The 19,451-nt window shown below is 38.0% G+C and overlaps 1 protein-coding gene across 1 annotated transcript in view; it reads left to right on the top strand.

Moving 5' to 3' along the window:
- LOC110291812 (contactin-associated protein like 5-2) overlaps nt 1-19,451 on the top strand; it is a 718,290-nt gene that overhangs the window by 576,094 nt on the left and 122,745 nt on the right. Inside the window, exons 14-16 of the mRNA XM_029482783.2 lie at nt 3,340-3,457; nt 15,360-15,487; nt 15,661-15,831. Of these exons, the coding sequence (XP_029338643.1) occupies nt 3,340-3,457; nt 15,360-15,487; nt 15,661-15,831 (417 nt within the window). The remainder of the gene's footprint in view (nt 1-3,339; nt 3,458-15,359; nt 15,488-15,660; nt 15,832-19,451) is intronic.

The following is a 19,451-nucleotide window of genomic DNA, read 5'->3' on the forward strand; positions in this document are numbered from 1 at the left end:
TTGTAAAAATGTCTATCTTGCCAAAAGCAATCTACAGATTCAATGCAATCCCCATCAAAATTCCAACTCAATTCTTCAACGAATTAGAAAGGGCAATCAGCAGATTCTTCTGGAATAACAAAAAAACCTAGGATAGCAAAAACTCTTCTCAAGGATAAAAGAACCTCTGGTCGAATCACCATGCCTGACCTAAAGCTGTTCTACAGAGCAATTGTGATAAAAACTGCATGGTATTCACATAGTGACAGACAAGTAGACCAATGGCACAAAATTCAAGACCCAGAGATGAACCCACACACCAATGGTCACTTGATCTTTGACAAGGGAGCTAAAACCATCCAGTGGAAAAAAGACAGCATTTTCAACAAATGGTGCTGGCACAACTGGTTGTTATCATGTAGAAAAATGCGAATTGATCCATTTCTATCTCCTTGTACTATGGTCAAATCTAAGTGGATTAAGGAACTCCACATAAAACCAGAGACACTGAAACTTATAGAGGAGAAAGTAGGAAAAAGCCTCGAAGATATGGGTACAGGGGAAAAATTCCTGAATAGAACAGCAATGGCTTGTGCTGTAAGATCGAGAATCGATAAATGGGACCTCTCCTGGCTTTTAATGGACAAGTCCTGATGATTCTTCAACAAAGTTCCTTTGTTGACAGAGCCATAGCTCTATCCTATTGAGTGCCATCTTTTCTCTTACACCTACACTTAGCAGTCTTGCCTTTTGATCACACAGTGAAGAAATCACTTGACCTCAGAACTTCAATGGCTTCAATATTTTCCCTTATTTTCTACACCGTGTCCTACAGCTATAGTCAGTATCAGATGATACTTAGTGCCTGTGGTGTCCTTTTACTCCTAAAGACAGTGAAGTAGGTAAGATCCCTTTTGCTTGGGGTCCTTACCCACATAAGTACTTTTCGCATCATGTCAGTGTTTTTAGAAGTCATCAACATGTAGCCTTTAGCAAGTGCCACTGTTTCCATGAGACTTTCTTTAATGATTTTTGGGCAAAAGTCTGTGTCTAGCTCTACATTGTATTTGGATGCATATATCACTCATATTATTTATGTTACACATAGCAGAAAAAACGTGTTCACTCTTCTTCCTCTGGATGTTAGGAGACACCATAAGAGCACTGATACATCATACCATGACCTTTGCAAAACATAGACCTGAGAAAATGTTAACATGGTGATTGTGTATGCTTTTATATTCTGTTATGAATTATTCTTTATATTTAATTATGGTTAATATCTGGCTCATACAAATACACACTTATACAAAGAGAGAGAGAGAGACAGACAGACAGACAGAAAGGATTGGGTTTTGGAAGCTTTATGTGGTGAAGTCCTATAGGCAGAAGTGAGTTACTGGAGGCAGGTCTTGAATATTGATAACTCAAACTCACTTCCTGTTCACTCCCTTCTTCCCTAGTATGGATTTTTTAAAGCAATGTGACCATTTATCCTTCTGCTCAAGCCAACATGTCTTCTCTGTCATGACGAACTTCAGGACTACTAATTAAAATAACCTGTTGTACATTAAGTTGACTTTGTCAGAGATTTATTATTATGATCTTAATCAAACCAACAAGAAAGGATCTAAACGTTATGTTTATTAATGACCATTGTTAAATTTGTGGGAAGGAGTACAGAGTTTACGAGGTTATAAGTGATTAGTCATGAGGGGAGTTTCTTCATCATTCTCAGAATAGCTTCTACCCAAGGAGCTGAAGGGGTCTGCAACCCTATAGGTGGAACAGCAATAGGAACTAACCAGTACCCCCCAAAGCTCGTGTCTCTAGCTGCATATGTAGCAGAAGATGGCCTAGTCAGCCATCATTGGGAAGAGAGGCCCCTTGGTCTTGCAAACTATATGCTCCAGTACAGGGGAACGCCAGCTATTGTCAAGGGAAGCTGTGTTGGGTACCTTCAACTGATGCTCTCCAGGGCCTCTATGTCTGTGTTTGTTCTATTTGCAATGTGCTACAATTTTGTGAATCACCGCTATACGCAGCTGTGATTTTCACAATCTTTAAAGACAACAGAAAGATAATAATGAAATCAGACCCCAAGCTAATTATTCTTTTTTCCCCCAGTATCTCAGTGAATCATAATTTTAGAATGCTTTCCCTGACTCACAAGGGTATCATTTTCACAGGCTCTTAAGTCTAGGACTTCTCTTAGAGCATAAGGTCACTTTTCTTCTAGTATTGTGATAAAAAAAAAAATTAATGGTGACAAGGTCAGGGTCCCATTTACATATGCTTAAATTCTATTTACCCTAAATTTCTACACTCTTTACTATCTACCAACTGGACCACATGTTTAGCTAATTTTAGCATTTAGTGTGTTATTTTGTCTTAAATAATTTTGAAGAGTCATTGTTTTATACACACACACACACACACCTCATATGGAGTGTTGTTTATTTAAAAGCTAATTTAAAATGTAGAAAGAAGATCATAAGAGTAATGTTAGGTGATTAAGATGAAAAGGAAGCACTGAAATGGCACAAAGATCAAGAGAATACACAGAGTTTTGTTTTTTTTTTTTGTTTTGTTTTTTTTTTTTTAGTTTTAACTGATTTGTAAAATTTCCCCTTTTAAAATGAAGGATATGTGAATGCCCCTTTCTTTATATTGAAGTAGACCATCTTGGCATTCAAAAAGTATCCAAATTCTATTATTCTTCTGAGGTAGTGGTTGTGAAAGTTCAGTTTTCATTTTGGCTGGTACAATACGCAAACATGTCTAGTCTCTGAATACACATGAGGCACTGATCCACTTAAAGAGACTTTTTAAAAATTATTTATGAAGGAAGGATTTTGTAAACTGAAAACTTTCCCTTTTTTCTATTACCCTGCCTAAAACTATATCAAATCATTCTATTATGCATTATTTAAACTACAAATTTTGCATTACTGCACATAAAAATAATGTATACATTTAAAATTGTTTTTAGGTGTGTCAACTCAATCAGCTGCAGTATTTGGTAATCTGTTATCAAGTTGTGTTTCTATCTTTGACTCTTAATGGTTTCATTTATCAGCCTTTAACTGTTTTTTTTTAGTAAAATCTCTTTTAATTTGCAAACTTGTATGTGTGCATTAAAATAGAGAGAAACTTGGAAGGGATTAATGAGGAAAGACAGAATGGAATGCAGAAAGTTTGGAAAAGAGAGCTAGGAGGGAGGGATGGGAAGAGAGACTATATGTACACACACACACACACACACACACACACACACACACACACACACACACACCACTGTGAGCTCCTCAGTAGCCTTTCAGATTGCATTCCTGACTTATGAAACATCTTGTGTTTTAGATGGAGCACCATTTGCCTGGTGGATTGGGAGGTCCAATGAAAGGCACCCTTACTGGGGAGGTTATTTTCCTGGAGTCCAGCAGTGTGGATGTGGCCTAGAGGAGAGCTGCCTGGAGATGTACGTATAAATATATGGATGGTTTATTTTTCTTCTACTGATGTTCTGTGCCTTGACCACCAATTAGTAACTGTAGCACTACACTAAAATGTCTTAATCTACTTACTGATTTTGACTTACCTTACAAAAAATCTTTTTTTTAATTATTATTTAATTGTTTTATGTATGTGAGTACACTGATACTTTTCTTTAGACACACCAGAAGAAGGCATTAGATATCATTACAGATGGTTGTAAGCCACCATGTGGTTGCTGGGAATTTATCTTAGATCCTCTGGAAGAACAGCCAATGCTCTCAACCTCTGAGCAATATCTACAGCCCCACAAAAAATCTTGATATTCCATAAGAATATGTACATTGAGGTTGAGAAATTCCAACTACAGAAAAGTTCAGTGATGGTTTTCAGTGTTATACATATCTTTCAAATGGCAAGACAAGAATTCAAACCCAACTCCATCATACACCAGAGCCCTAGTCCTCTTTTATACCAGCTCAGTCCAGCAAGGAAATATTTATGTTCTCATGTCTATTATGTCTACATCATCTCCAACTGCCAGGAAAGTTTTTCAGTTTCCACTGTATCAGTTATACACACCACAGTGATTGATAAATACTGATGGTCACTTTGCTTTCTCCTTTGTATTAAGTCTGGAACCCTAGCCCAGAAAATAGTATTGCTCATTTTAAAGTGGCCTTTATACTTCAAATAACCCAGTATTGACACTAGATTTTCTTAAGTTAACAATTAAGAGGCAAGATCATGACTAAGATTTCTCTTCAAATATATGAGAGATGTGTGAATATTTTAGGTAGTTATTTTACAGAGAAAGAGAATGTGGGAACTAAAAGGGGGCGGTGGAGAAGGAGAGGGAAGAGAGGATAGCCCACATCTGGCCAAAATTCCTCCTATGCTCTGGGCAGGGGAGGGCTGCTGGACGCCTTCCACTCTGCTGTGGGTGGGCATCTAAGCAACTGAACCCACTCAACAGGGGGTGGACAAGGGGAAGCCCCTGAAACCAGGGGGCCCCAGTGCAATACCCTGTGCCCCAGGGTTAAGGGAGAGAGGGCATAGGGAGTGAGGTTCCCACACAGATGAGAGTGCGCAGTGGGCCTTGAGTCTAGGAGATAGTTTTTGGTTTTAGAGCTTTAATGTAGAAATGCAGGAGGAAAGGGAGAAGGTAAAAGAGAGACCACCCATGGCCAAGAGGAGAGAAAGGGGAAAAAGATGGAGAGAGAAGAAAAGCTAGAGAGTAAGAGGGAGAGAGAGAAAGAGAGAGGAGAGTAAGGGGTGTAAGAGCAAGAGGAGTGAGAGAGCTATGAGGGGCCAAACAGGCCCTCTTAAAGTATGCTGCTATCTTTACTGTTGCTAGGTAACTGGGGAGGAGTTTAGCCTGAAGGTCAGAAGCTTGGGACATTGCCTATGTGACTACTAGCCATGCTTCTCCTGTGGGGGCTGTGGGGGCTGTGGGAGCTGTAATTTCTATAGGAGCCAAGGTCCAGGAGACATGAGAGAACTCTTTCCATCCCATGTAGGTGAATTTTCACCACTGGGCCCCAGAGTTCAGACCTCAGCTCTACTAGAGTCCAGACTGTCTGTGTATAGCCCAATGCCCCACAAGACAGACAGAGAGAGAGAGAGAGAGAGAGAGAGAGAGAGAGAGAGAGAGATCCTCTGATCCCAGACACTCAGATTCACTTTTTAGTTTGAGTCATAAGTTCCCTCATTGCATCTGGCATTAAGCATTATTGGCATGTTTATAAGATCAGGATGAAACATCTTCACTTTATGCTATGCTATTTGAGAATCTGACACAGAAATAGAATGATAAAATACAATGCAGAAGCTGTCATTCCTCAGGAGCTATCTACCTTTATTTTAAGTCTTTGTTTCTTACTAGAACCAGGAGGTTGTCACGTAGACTAGTCATCCTGAACATTCAAAAGATATGCCTATATCATCCTTCCCAACTATAGGCATGAACTTATGCCAATATACCTGGTTTTTCATGCATGTCTCATTTATCGCATGCATATACTACAAGTAATTTCCTTGTGAGATATTTATTTAGCCCCAGATCACTGAACTTACTATGTAAATTCTAGTGAGCTAATTTTATCAGTTCAAAACATTATAAATTTTTTTAAATCACATTATCTGGAAAATTTGAAATACACCTGTCACATGTACCCAACTTCAGTGTCTATTAAAGAAAAGAAAGTACAAAGTCAAAAAAGATGTACAAACTGTGTATCTGGTTTACCTTTTCCTACCTTCATGGCTAACATAGATCTAAGATGGCTGTCCACATATTTCAATATTTCTGTTTCTAAGCCTCATACTTCCACTATTATCTTCAGGGTTCTGAGTGAATGCTAGAATCTCCTGGAACTTTTTCCTCTAAAATGCCTTCAATTTATGCTATTGGAAAAAGTTAATAAGAAAGCAAGATTGTGCTAGTGGAGCAGTTTAATCAATTATACACTATAGACAATGTCACTTAAAAGTGTTGAGATGTGTTAGTGCTTAGAAACCATATATGATATTCATAGCCCAGAAATCCTATTGGTGATTTTCACTAAATTGTTATTTTAGATAAGTTAAATGTTCTTCTTAACTCTACCAATAGAACTGCTAATATGGTGATTGCTTATCCCAGAGAGAAGTCTCCTAGATAATAGAGAACTTATAGGGAGAAGGACATACTGTTCTATAAAACTGATTACTCAAGAATTTCTGTTACAATCAAAATCAAAATAAGTAAGGAAATAAAGAAATGAGTAAATCAGTCTTATTTTCCAACAACAGAGTATTGACTAGGGAAAATATGGCATACATGCATAAAAAATTTTAGCAGTAAATTATTCAATTTATTTTGTTGTTCATTTTCTTTTGTAGGACATTAAAGGCAACTGTTTATAGGAATTTTAGTCATATTAAACAAATCACAGAAAGAAAAAATTCATATACTTTCATTTATGGATCTTTGTTTTTATATACATATATGGTATATGAGCATGCACATTGTGTATGTATGTGTGTTTGTGTGATTGTGTGATGTTGCATGCATAATTATGAGTATAGGTGGGTGCCTTCCTATGCTCTTATGTGAAGAACAAAGTTTTAGACGAACAAAAGTTTTAGAACTTACTCTCTCTCTCTTCTTTCTTTCTCTCTCTCTCTCTCTCTTCCTTCTTCCTTTCTTTCTTTCTTTCTTTCTTTCTTTCTTTCTTCTTCTTTCTTTCTTTCTTTCTTTCTTTCTTTCTTTCTTTCTTTCTTTCTCTCTCTCTTTCTCTCTCTCTCTCTTTCTTTCTTTCTCTCCTCTCTCTTTCTCTCTCTCTCTCTCTCTCTCTCTCTCTCTCTCTCTCTCTCTTTCTCTCTTTTCTGTCTTTCTTTCACTTCCCCTTGTGTCCACCCCAGGGTTTTTTATTAAACCTGGAAACTGGCAGGCCCATGAGATCCATGGATCCTTCTAGAGCTCTAGAGAGCTAGGGTTACAGACTCATGCAGGCACATTGCTTTTGATATGGTTTCTGGTGATCTGAGCTCAAATCCTCATGTGTTTGTCATAACTATTTCATCTACCAAATGAAATGAGGGCTGTCTCCTCAGCCCACAAGAAGGAGCTTTTCTGAAACAGTCTGGTAGACACCTACCAGAGTATGCAAGAAAACCCAGGGGAGAGCTGGGTCACAGACATGGTGTAGGCAAATGCTTCACTTTGCAAGGAGGAAAGAAAGCAGAGTTGAAAGTGGGGAGACACAGTAATGGTTGCTTCCTTGTAGCAGACAACAGCATGGGTTGCATTTTTCTCACCCTAATACCAAGTTTAACAAATGAGAAACTCCTGCACATAGAGTTTCTACCTGCTTCTTTAATTGTTTCAAAAGAAACTGAGGAGCATTTAAGGGTTTCTAGTTCTGGGCATTAAATCTGCTGTTCAGTTGGTGCATCCCTTTATAAAGTTGGTTCCTGAAATTTTATCATTGGAAAAGAAAACCTGTCCCTTCCCTCGCCCTAGCCCTCACCCTCGCCCTCTCTTGGTTATTTTATTTACTTACATTTCAAATGTTGTCCCCTTTCCCAGTTTCTCCACACAACCCCCATCCCATTTCCCTCCTCCCTCTATCATCGCGCTCTCCCCACCCACCCACCCACTCCAGACTCTCTGCCTTAGCAACCCCCTATGCTGAAGAATTGTGCCTCCATAGGACCAAAGACCTGCCCTCCCATTGATGCCAGATAAGCAGTCTTCTGCTACATATGCAGCGGGAGACATAGGTCCCTCCATCTGTGTGTTTGTGTGTGTGTGTGTGTGTGTGTGTGTGTGTGTGTGTGTATTAGATATTTTCTTTATTTACATTTCAAATGTTGTCTCCTTTCCTGGTCTCCCTCTAAATACCCCCCTCCCCTTACTCTTTCCTTCCTCCCCCTGCTTATGAATCCACCCACTCTCACTTCTGGCCCTGGTATTCCCCTACACTGGGGCATAGAGCCTTCACATGACCAAGGGCCTCTCCAGACCCATTGATGACTGACTAGGCCATCCTCTGCTATATATGTAGCTGGAGCATGAGTCCCACCATGTGAACTCTTTGGTTGGTGGAACCTAATATAGTTGTCCCCTGAGAGGCTCTGCCAGTACCTGACAAATAGAGATGTGGATGCTCAAAGCCATCCATTGAACTGAGCACAGGGACCCTAAAGAAGGAGCTAGAGAAGGGACCCAAGGAGGTGAAGGGGTTTACAGGTCCATAGGAGGAACAACAACATGTGTATTCTTTGGCTGGTAGTTTAGTCCCAGGGAGATCTGGAGGTGGTCCAGTTAGTTTATATTGTTGTTCTTCCTAGGGGATTACAATCCCTTCAGTTCCTTTGGTTGATATCCCATAGCTCTTCCATTGGTGTCCCCATGCCCAGTCTGATGATGGGCTGAGAGTATCTGCATTATACATTGGTCAGGCTCTGTCAGAGCATCTCAGGGGACTTTCTATATATCTCTATTTGTATCTCTATCTGTATCTGTATCTCTATCTCAATCTCTATCCATAATCTGTCTGTCTGTCTGTCTGTTTGTCTATCTGTCTATAGCTTATTTTCATTATATGGGTGCCGGGAACCTGAAGAGCTGGATTTCACTCTATCCCTCAGAGAGATTATTTATGCAATGATTTTGAAGTAACATATGATTACTAATATAGTTCTCTTTGACATATATTTATCTCTGTTCTTTGGTAGGTGGGTTAAATACAGTTCAAACTTAACTGGTATTAATTACATTGTTAACCACATTTCTCTCTGATATCATCATAAGATTTATCAAGTTTACAATATATGATTTTATTGTGAATTAATTTTCAGCTCCATTTAGAAATTTTTTTCTTGAGCTAGAAGGGATAACTCAGACAATAGTGTTCCCCATGCATGTATGAAAACTCAGCTTGATTCCCAGTATCCAAAAGAAATGCTGGATACAAAACCTAAAAAAGAAAGGAAGAAAGAAAGAATGAAGGAAGGAAAAAAAAGTAATTTCAGCATGCTATAGGGACTGGTAGGTCCCCTTTTGGATAGGTGGAGAGAGGCAGGTCTTGGGGTTCTGCCAGCCAGCCTTTTTAGGACACACCACTTGTACCCTCAAAAGATTACAGGAAAATATAAAAAGAAATTAAGTTGCACTTATAGCCAATGATTGAATATAAAGCTAATTTTTACATAATTATTTTGGAAACTTCTAGATGAAATATAATTATTTGACATTCTAGTAATAACAACATTAAAGGGCTTTCTGAAAATGGATTCAATGATGTGACTGTGCCATCATTTCTAGAGTTAATACTCTAAATATGAATAGTTTTTATCTACTTCTGCTCTATAAAACATCTTTTCTAATGTTTGTAAGAAACATAAATGAGGATGCAGAGATAACTCAGCTGGTAAAGTGCATTGTGCATAAGAATGGAGACCTGAGTCTAGTCTCTAGAACTCATGTAAAATAAAGCAGGGATGATGATTCACAAATGTAATTCTGTTTCTTTTCAAAAACAATTTTTATTAGATATTTTCTTTGCTTACATTTAAAATACTATCTGTAAAGTCCCCTATACCATCCCCGTGCCCTGCTCCCCAACTCACCCACTCCTGCATGTAATTCTAAAGATATATTAGTGAAGAGAGGATGAGACCTGGTAACACAGAGAGCTCAAAGTTTACTTTTGGCATCTCCTTACATGTGCACACACATTCATGAACACAAATGAACCCACCTAGTCATGAACATTATACATACACATACACCCACTCCCCCACCCCACCACACATATTCACACACAAGAAATAATGTAGACTGAGATGCGTCTGTATTTGTCATTTGTCATATCCAACTAAGACACCAAGTACTAGTGATCTATGAAGCTTAGCCAATGCATCAAGTTCCAATCCATGGAAAGGCAGTCTCTAGAAACAAAGTGGAACACTCCTGAGAAACGACACCCAGGGTTTACTGCTATGTGTAGCTCACATTCAGATCTGAGTCTACAAGATGAGCCTTTTGTCTTCTCTGTCTGCTTTGCAAATGTCATTGTAGTTCTAGGTCGTTATCTGCTACATTTTAAATGATACATGTGGTTAGCAATTTTGCTGAATTTGTAGCTTTAAAGATTATTAAAAAGAAATATGCCTTTATTATAAGGTATTCAATAGGAATAAAAACGAGAAATTTTTACATCACTAGCACTTTAAATCCTCATGTGACTACTGCATGTGCAATTGTTTTTAATTTTTGTTTAATAGTTTAATGCACTTGTATTATGAATTTTTATATATTTTCATTCTGGTATGTCATCTGTTCAAACTCCTGCTGAAGCTCATCTCGTTATGTGCCTCCCCCTTTACATTCATGTCTTCAGTTTTTTTTCCTCTATTGCCACTGACCTTAATTATGGTTGCTTGCTCAAGCTTTAGTGACAGGCTACTTCTTGGAATCAGGGCAATGCAGAAACCCCAAATTAGCCTCAGTGTTGAGGTTAGGATAATAAACTGCTTTTTCTAAAACAGCCCAAGAAATACTAGACTTGTGACAATTCCAAGAAAACCAATAAGTGGGCTGCTCTGGCTAGGCAGAACAAATAGAGAACTACCCACTCCTTGAGAGAACAGCAAAGGTATATGAAGACCAATAAGGATGGCCAATTGGACAGTATCTGGAATCACCAAGGAAGTAAGCATGATTATGTCAACTGAGATACAAAGACTATTCTGTATCCTGGGAGTCCAGACTAAGTAAAAAGATAAGGGGAGGGCTAGTGAGATGGCTCAGTGGGTAAGAGCACCCAACTGCTCTTCCGAAGGTCCAGAGTTCAAATCCCAGCAACCACATGGTGGCTCACAACCATCCGTAACGAGATCTGGCGCCCTCTTCTGGAGTGTCTAAAGACAGCTACAGTGTACTTACATATAACCAATAAATAAATCTAAAAAAAAAAAAAAGATAAGGGAGCTGATCATTAGTATTCACCTATTTGCATCCTAATGGCCTTGTGAGGAGTTGTGGTCATCTCCTGGCACCATGATAAACAGTGCCCTTGATCTGAAAGCCAAAATTAATCTTCATCAAAGCACTAAGGGGGCAGTAACTCATGAAGTGAAGGAACAAGTAGCCACCTCTCAACAGGCTCACACAGCCATATCCAGAGAGATTCCTGGAAGCCTCATCATTTTGAAAATTTTCTGGAGCCCTTGATTAGCTGGGATGAGGATAGATGTGAAGTGTGACATCTACTCCTCAATTCCTATCTGATGTCATCTTTTTCTTGTTCATCCAAAGCCAATGGACAAGCACATGGATTTTTCAGACATGTCAAATGACTGTCTATTTAAAGTACATAATTATTATTGATTATGCACAAGAAAAAAAGCTAATTCTATCTTCTCTGCACATCTACAACACTGATACTGTGATTAGCTTATACAGTTGTGCCTATTTTGTTCATTTTGTTTTTGCTTTTTTTTGTAGAACTTTTATGATCTGCATTCTAATTATAAACTCCTGACTAAACTTTTATTATGGAACAGGATAATCAAAACCTATATTTGTCATTTGTTTACTTAAGTATCTAAATCATATAGGATCCTGGGTTCCTCCAGTCCTTATTTGATTTTTAAAAACGACAAAAGGCACAATAGCTATTTCTAGAGAGTGCTAGCTGAGTTACCAAGTAATCTTCACGTCTATCTGATATGGCTTGTAGTCAGTTTTGACACAGTATATGTATATTATAAATTCTTAAATCAATTATGAGACAGCATTTATATATATTAAATTTATGTTTATGAAAAAACAGATAAATATATATTTAAAATAAAAAGATGAATGCTAATAAAGACCATGCCAACCTAAAAACTTTCCTCCAACTATAAAATTTTGAGTGGAGTAAAGAGATATTGTTAGTAATCAGAAATAACTAAAAAGAGGACTTCTGGTAATTTTACCATGCAGTAGGTGGACTTGCTGTCAAGCTTTGAGTGTATAAAGGAGGAGGCTGTGGTCTCACATAGCATCTGCCAAGGTGACTTTCTAAGGTATAATCTTAGAGAGTCAGTGTTGAAATGACTGCAAATTTGCAAACTGAAACCTAATCAATTCAATTGTGTTGTGTAGAGAAAGCCTGTTTAAATAGGATTGGAATGTCAGCCAGAGTTTGAACAAGGACAGTTCCACTACTCAGTGCTGTTGCCATGTGTATAGCAATGTCTAAAGAAGATGGTACTTGCTTGGTAATGTACCAGCTTCCACCCAGGGGAAACTGATTTCCTCCAATGAGATATCAGAGAGCATGTTCACATGATGTGTTAATACTTGGAAAATCATTCTTGGCTTCATAAGTTGGTTTTTTGATTTCACATCCTCTACCATGAGAAATGAGTATTAGAAATGCCATTTGCTGAACAAAGCATAGATGTGAAAACAGAAATGTCCCACAGTGCCTCTATAGATACCATCAGTTTCAATCAGACCACAAAATTATGGCAAAACTAATAGTTTGCAGGGCACACAATTATGATTCAATATTTCTTAGATGAGATAACTCAGGTACATCTTTCTTCACTGCTATAAATCAGATGTATTCAGCAGTGTGGTTGTTAGTTTTATACTTCAACTTTTTATATTTTAGAATTACTGGAAAGAGTTTCAATTGAGGGTGTCATTAGGTTAGCCTTATGTGGGATAGTCTTAGTTGTTAATTGATTCTGGCAAAACCAGTTTACTGTGGAAAACATTATTCCCTGAGAAGGAATCCTGGATTGATTTTATTATTTCAAATTTCCACATGAAAGTCATTCCTTTCAGAGGACAGCCATGCCAGGCTCCTGTCTGTGCACAATATGCACAATATGGCCTCAGTAATAGTGTCAAGATTTGGTGTGCACACATAGGATAGATGCCAAGTTGGAACAGTCACTGGGTGGCCCTTGTTTCAGTCTGTGCTCCATTTTAGTCCCTGTGCTTCCTTTAGACAGGAACAATTACAGGTTACAATTTTTGAAGATATGTATCTGGCCCCATCCCACAAATGGGGCCATGTCTATCTACTGGAGATAGTTTTTTTGTTTGTTTGTTTGTTTGTTTTTTAATGTTCTATCTTCCCACTGTTGGGCATTTCAGCTATTGTCATCTCCATTGAGTCCTGGTAACCTCTCACATCCCATCTCTTTGGGACTTTCTAGTGGTTCACCATTCCACCTAGCCCCTACTGCTGAGTATTTCCAATAATTTTCCTGAACCTCTGGGTGTCTCTCCTGTCTCTCCCCATACTTGATCCTGACTCTTCTTTTTCTCCCCCTCTGCCTCTTCTTTTTCTCCCCCTCCTCCCCTTTCCCACCCAGATTCCTCCCTCCCTCTTCCTCTCATGAGTGTTTTGTTCCCCCTCTAAGTTGGTTTCAGGCATCCACACATGAACATTCTTTCTTGTTAAGCTTCCTATGGTCTGTACATTGTATCATGAGTATTCTGAACTTTTTGGCTAATATCCACTTATCAGTGAGTACATATGCTACATGTTCTGTTGGGTCTGGGTTGCTTTATTTAGGGTGGTATTTTCTAGTTCAATTAATTTGCCTACAAAATTCATAGTGTCCTCATTTTTAATAGATAAATATTCCACTAGAGACACAAGCTCTGGTGGGTACTGGTTAGTCAATATTGTTGTTCCTCCTATAAGGTTGCAGACCCCTTTAGCTCTTTGGGTACTTTCTCTAGTTGAATATGGAGTAGAGTTTGGCCTAGTGGGCCATCAATTAGAGGAGAGGCCCTTGGTCTTGCAAAGATTATATGCCCCAGTACAGGAGAATGCTAGGGCCAGGAAGAGGGAGTGAGTGGGTTGGGGAGCAGAGAGAGGGGAGGGTATAGGGGACTTTCTGGATAGCATTTGAAATATAAATGAAGAAAATATCTAATAAAAAATAATCCAAACTGACTAAGACAAATGCAGTTACTTCCAGCCAGCCATTGGATTAAGGTAGGGGACCAATATGGAAGAGTTGGAGGGAGGAGCTGAAGGGGATTATAACCCCATGGGAAGAACAACAGTGTCAACTAACCTGGACCCCTCAGAGCTCCCAGAGACTAAGCTAAAAACCAAGGAACATACATACATCCACTGAACTATGTTTACCCCCAACCCCCTGGAACATATTTTCAAGAGGATTGCCTTGTATGGCCTCAGTGGAAGAGGATGCTCTTAATCCTGTGGAAACTTGATGGCCAAAGGAAGAGGGATGCTGGGGGGAGTAGGAGGGGATGGGTGGCAGGGTGGAGAAGTATGGTCTCAGAGGTGGGGAGGTAAGGGGTGAAGAAATTGGGGAAGAGAGGCAACTTTTGGAATGTAAATAAATAAGATAAGTTAATAAAATAAAGCAATTTTTAAAAATTTAAATTAAAAACTATATTATTCCTGATAATATGAGTTACATCTTCAACACAAATATAACATTTTCCATGTTATTTAGAAGAGATTTTTAAAAACTTAATATTTTTTTTATATATGCCAATATGCTGATTCAGGGGCATCAAGTGGATGTAGACAAGATATTACTGTGTCCAGGTTTAGCATCTCCTTCATCATAAACCAAGCATTTGAACTGACAAAGCTATCTCCATAGCAAAACACTACCAGGTTTTTACTTCCAAATTTATGCTCTGATAAGTGGTACCATCTTCACCTTGATTCCAAAGTTAAGTTTAAATGTCAAGAAAACTTGATTTTCTCTATTCTTTTTGTTTTCCTATCAAAAGAAAATTGGGTAAAACTATTAAATAGTTAACAAGAATAAAGCCAGAGTCATTGACCATTAAGATTTTTCTAAAGAACAAAGTAAAAAGCAACCAGCTAACTATAGAGGTTTACTTTAACACAATTTAAAAGGTGTTAAGGAACATTCAAGCCTGATAAAAACCTGTTTGCAGGTGATACAGGAGGGTCCTCTAAGTAAGTTTTGATAGGGATTTGCGATTTGTCCTCAAGTTGTTTACTTAGATCGTAGACCTTCTTTTATAGCAAAGTGAAGTGATGTTTAATGTCACATAAACACGGGAGTGAGTATTTGGATCCTCTTGGCCATGATCAGCACTGTGATCTTTGTAAACTACCTGTGCTCCGGAAAACTCATTTAGGAAAGATATAAAAAGCCTGTGGTGTTTGGATACAGGCCATAGGCTACAAAATTAGTATTCCAAGTATTCCCACTGGATGAAAATAAAAGGCCCCTGTTATCCTCCTCCCAACTCTAACCAGACTGCATGCAAAGTGAGTCCCGTTTTAAAAGAGGGGGTCTTTGCTCAGAATCTCTAGATAATCTATATTTTACCCTTCTCCCCTCCTTCCTGCCCTTTAATTTATGTTTTGCAGGTCAAACGATACTGGTTTTCTTTCCTTCAAAGATCACTTGCCTGTAACTCAGATAATTATCAGTGATACCAACAGATCAAACTCAGAAGCAGCTTGGAGAATTGGCCCCTTGCGTTGCTATGGTGACCGTGAGTACATTCCCCCTCCACTATCCTGTTTCTGTGAACCTTTCTCCTGCCTTTTCCCTTATCCCCTTTCTGTTCAGTGCCCTCCTTGTCTGGAAAATTGCCCACTAGCCCACTAATTTAACATGCCCCATTGAAAAAAAGCCAGTCATGTTCAAAGACTCTTTGATTCACAGGACACTTCTGGAATGCTGTCTCATTTTCTACTGAAGCTGCTTACCTCCATATTCCTACCTTCCATGCAGAATTCAGCGCTGATATTTCCTTCTTTTTTAAAACCACTGCTTTATCTGGCGTTTTCCTAGAAAACCTTGGCGTTAAAAACTTCCTCCGACTTGAAATGAGCTGTAAGTGCCATTATTTGTGAGTTTACTCTCATTGGTCTACAGAGTTTTTTACTTTATCTCTACCACCAGTCACCAGTACAGTTTTTTAACATCAAGCTAATTTCACTGGCTATCAGAAAAACTAGCCCTGAAGCTGTCAAGCATGTTATGATTTATTGTGTCTTATGAGAGTTTGTTATTATTTCATCAGGATATATGCAAGAGTACCCATCCATAGGATTTGTAGGCTGTACTTTTTATTAAGACATGGTCATTTCTTAGCTGTCATTTTAAGCTGTGACACTCCAACCTTATATTCTATGGGAAGCAGGGATGACTACTATCAACCATTTTCTACATATTCAGAATCATTTTTTATCTTAGGTCTCTGATTTGTTTGTTTTGTGATCTCAGAACATAGCTCAACCAGTAAATTAGTTTTATGGAAGCATGAAGATCTAAGTTCAGTTACCCAGAATCTGAGCAACATAGCCAGTAATTCTCATGACAGGAGGCATGGACAGGCAGAGCAGTGATGTTCATCTAGCAGAATTAGAGAGTTCTAGGTTCTGTCAGAGACTGTGTTCCAAAGAATGAGCTAAAGAGTAAAGAAACAGCAGCTTGTACATCAAATTCTGGCACTCATGACCAGGTAACACCCCCTACACACACACACACACACACACACACACACACACATGCATGCTCAGACACATCCAATTTCTTATCTCCCACAAACAGAAGATTATAACTAGTCAGTGAGAATTCATGCTGAAGCTCCATTTCTTTCTTACCAGCAGTAGTGTGTGTGCAAGTTTAGATGCACGAGTTATACCTTTATAAGAGCTCTGCTTCCATTTTTGACAACTGTAAATTAATGATCATGAAGCCACATGAGCACTAAAGAAATACGGATCAGACAACTTTCTACTGTGAGACATTGTATGTCAGTGTGTTAACAAAAATATATGCAAATACCATAAATAGAATGATTAATTAATTTTTATGAAAATGGGAAACCAATGTTTTACTCTTTTACAGTAACAATAACTTTAAAAGTCTCTCTATAAATTTATATTTCTACAAACTTGTCATTAACTTCACTAAAGTTTACTTCCTGTACTTATTTATGTTCAAGTGAGATTACAAATTGTTTGAGCCTGTTTATCATCTATTACACTGAGATGATAATATTTTTTATATTTTATTCATTTTCGGTATTTTTTCATAAAACTTCATAGCTACTCAAAAAGTTTGGGAAGATTTTTTTTTTAACATAAGGGCAAGTTTGGTAAAGCAAATCATTTTTATACTAGACTCTAAAAGATTGTGACACTGTCTGTATCTGTCTCTGCCAGTATCAGTTCTAGAGATTTCAAAATATCCAAGTAATCAAAAACCTTTCCAGGAAATATTTTAATGCAAAACTTTTTTATAGATTTCTTTCTTGTTTGGTAGAAACTGAACAGAATTATCAAGGTTTTCAGTAGCTTGAGTTCTTTTGATTCTAGTGCTGACACTTATGTTTGTATACTTTCAAATTATAGACGGTAGTGAAAAATCAGAGATGAAATGGAAAAACTATTGTCCTACTCTTGCAAATAAGCACACTCACCTGATTTTTCATGGAGGCAGTACAGTATATTCAGTTGTTAGTATTAACTGTTCTTCAGGGTATATTGTTTACTAAGTGTAAAGTCATAAAATGTATTTAAGGGCTCAATCTGCAGCCAGGAGAACTGGAATTTTATTCCTAGAACTCATGTGAAAAATAAAATGGTAGATGTGGTATTATGGTGTGTACTTATAATACCAGACTGAGGGAGACAGAGAGTCATTTTAGCCAGTGAAAAGCTCTACCCCAGACAAGAAGGTTCATAGGCACCCTGAGTAGTGACACCAAGGTTGTCCTCTAACCTCTCTATAAATGTCCACACACATGAATGAATGTACCAGCAAATATATGAATGGTCACATACAAACAAACAGATAAATAATCAACAGTAACATTGAACATCTTTAACATCTCCTACAGTTGCTTTTGGGTTCCTTGCACTGAATGGTCTTCATTGCCTGCACCCAAACTTGCTCTTACTCTTCTCTTGCTACAGCTGCCTGAGCTTGTCTTTGACCAACTCTCTATGTTCGTCTATGTAGACGTTCTCCAATTCTGTGACTAAGGAGATTGACCATGACACAGTGATATAACTGCATGCAATACCCTTGAAAGCTAAGCAAATATTTTAGCCAAGGATATTGGAAAGTTGGGAGTTCATCAAAAGGAGACAAGTCCATTTGTAGAGATTTTTGTGGGTATTCTTCAGCACATAGGTCAGCAGCTACGTATTTCTTTTGTAGTTTCAGACTACACAGGAAAGACAGTGTTTCCCATATTAATTTTACTTTCTTTAGAGTCCACAGACCTCAGCTATTGATGGAGGAAGCTTTTGTGATTTTACTGTAAAATAAAAATCTTCCATGTCTAACTTGGTAAGGCTCTGAGAAGCAGTTTGAATACCAACCATTCCATTGTATGTTTAATAAAAAAAAAAAAAAATCAAGCCCTGCAGCATTTTCATTCATTAAACCCAAAGTTAATGTTATATTGTTTTATCTTAAGTTACTGAGCCAGAATTGAATGTTAATTACAGACCAGTGTCCAAATTGTTTGTACTATGAAGATTGCACAGTTCTCTTTGTACTGTATAACCTTTTAAATTAAAATTAGTATTAAATTTAAAACCAAACAAAAATTATTATGTAATTGTTTTGTATTTACTAGCATCTTACTGTCAAAAGTGACAGTTAAACATAGACATTTGGTATTAATGTTAAGTTGAAGTCTGGGAATGTAGTTCAGTAGCAGAGTGAAGGACTAGCATATACAAGACCCAGAGTTCATTTTTTGTCGATTGAAAATTAGTAATTATATATGTAAATGTAAAATAAAAAACTATAGGTCTTTATATTTACTAAATTTATTAATCCTGTTGTTGTTGTTACAACTTCAATGATGGAAAAAATCCTGAAGAAGATGTCAAAACCCTGAATCTTTTTAGCTCCACATATAATCATATTACTCACTTAAGCAGATTAACTTTTTATGCTAAAGAGTTCATAGCACGAAATCCTGCAGTCCAGTTACTTGGAAAGGAAAAGACCTTTAACAAATGCAGTGAGTCTGAATAGATACAGTACCATCCCCTAAGAGTACCAATCTCAGTTATGAAAATCAACACTTTCCAAAATGTGTGTGTGTGTGTGTGTGTGTGTATCTGTGTATTTTTTGGACAGAACCCACTTCATTCCAGGTTGCCTCCAACTAAGGTGTTTCAATTTTATTACCTTCAGTTTATAATTCACAGTCTCTGAAAAAAGCAAACAGCACCTGTGTACTTAGTTCTGAGTCAATGTGTTCATAATTGTGTTGTGGATAAATTGGTGATTCTCATAGTAAGCTCACACTGGCTGGGAAGAATTAGATATCTGGGCATGGCCCATTAGTGGGAAAATCTCCTCTCTCTCTCTCTCTCTCTCTCTCTCTCTCTCTCTCTCTCTCTCTCTCTCTCTCTCCCTCCCTTCCTCCCTCCCTCTTTCCCTCTCTCCTTTTCCCTCTCCTACTCCCTCTCCCCCTCCTTCTC

The sequence above is a fragment of the Mus caroli genome, unplaced genomic scaffold (genome assembly GCF_978045245.1).
Source record: "Mus caroli unplaced genomic scaffold, Mus_caroli_1 scaffold_1, whole genome shotgun sequence".
Classification (NCBI taxonomy): domain Eukaryota; kingdom Metazoa; phylum Chordata; class Mammalia; order Rodentia; family Muridae; genus Mus; species Mus caroli.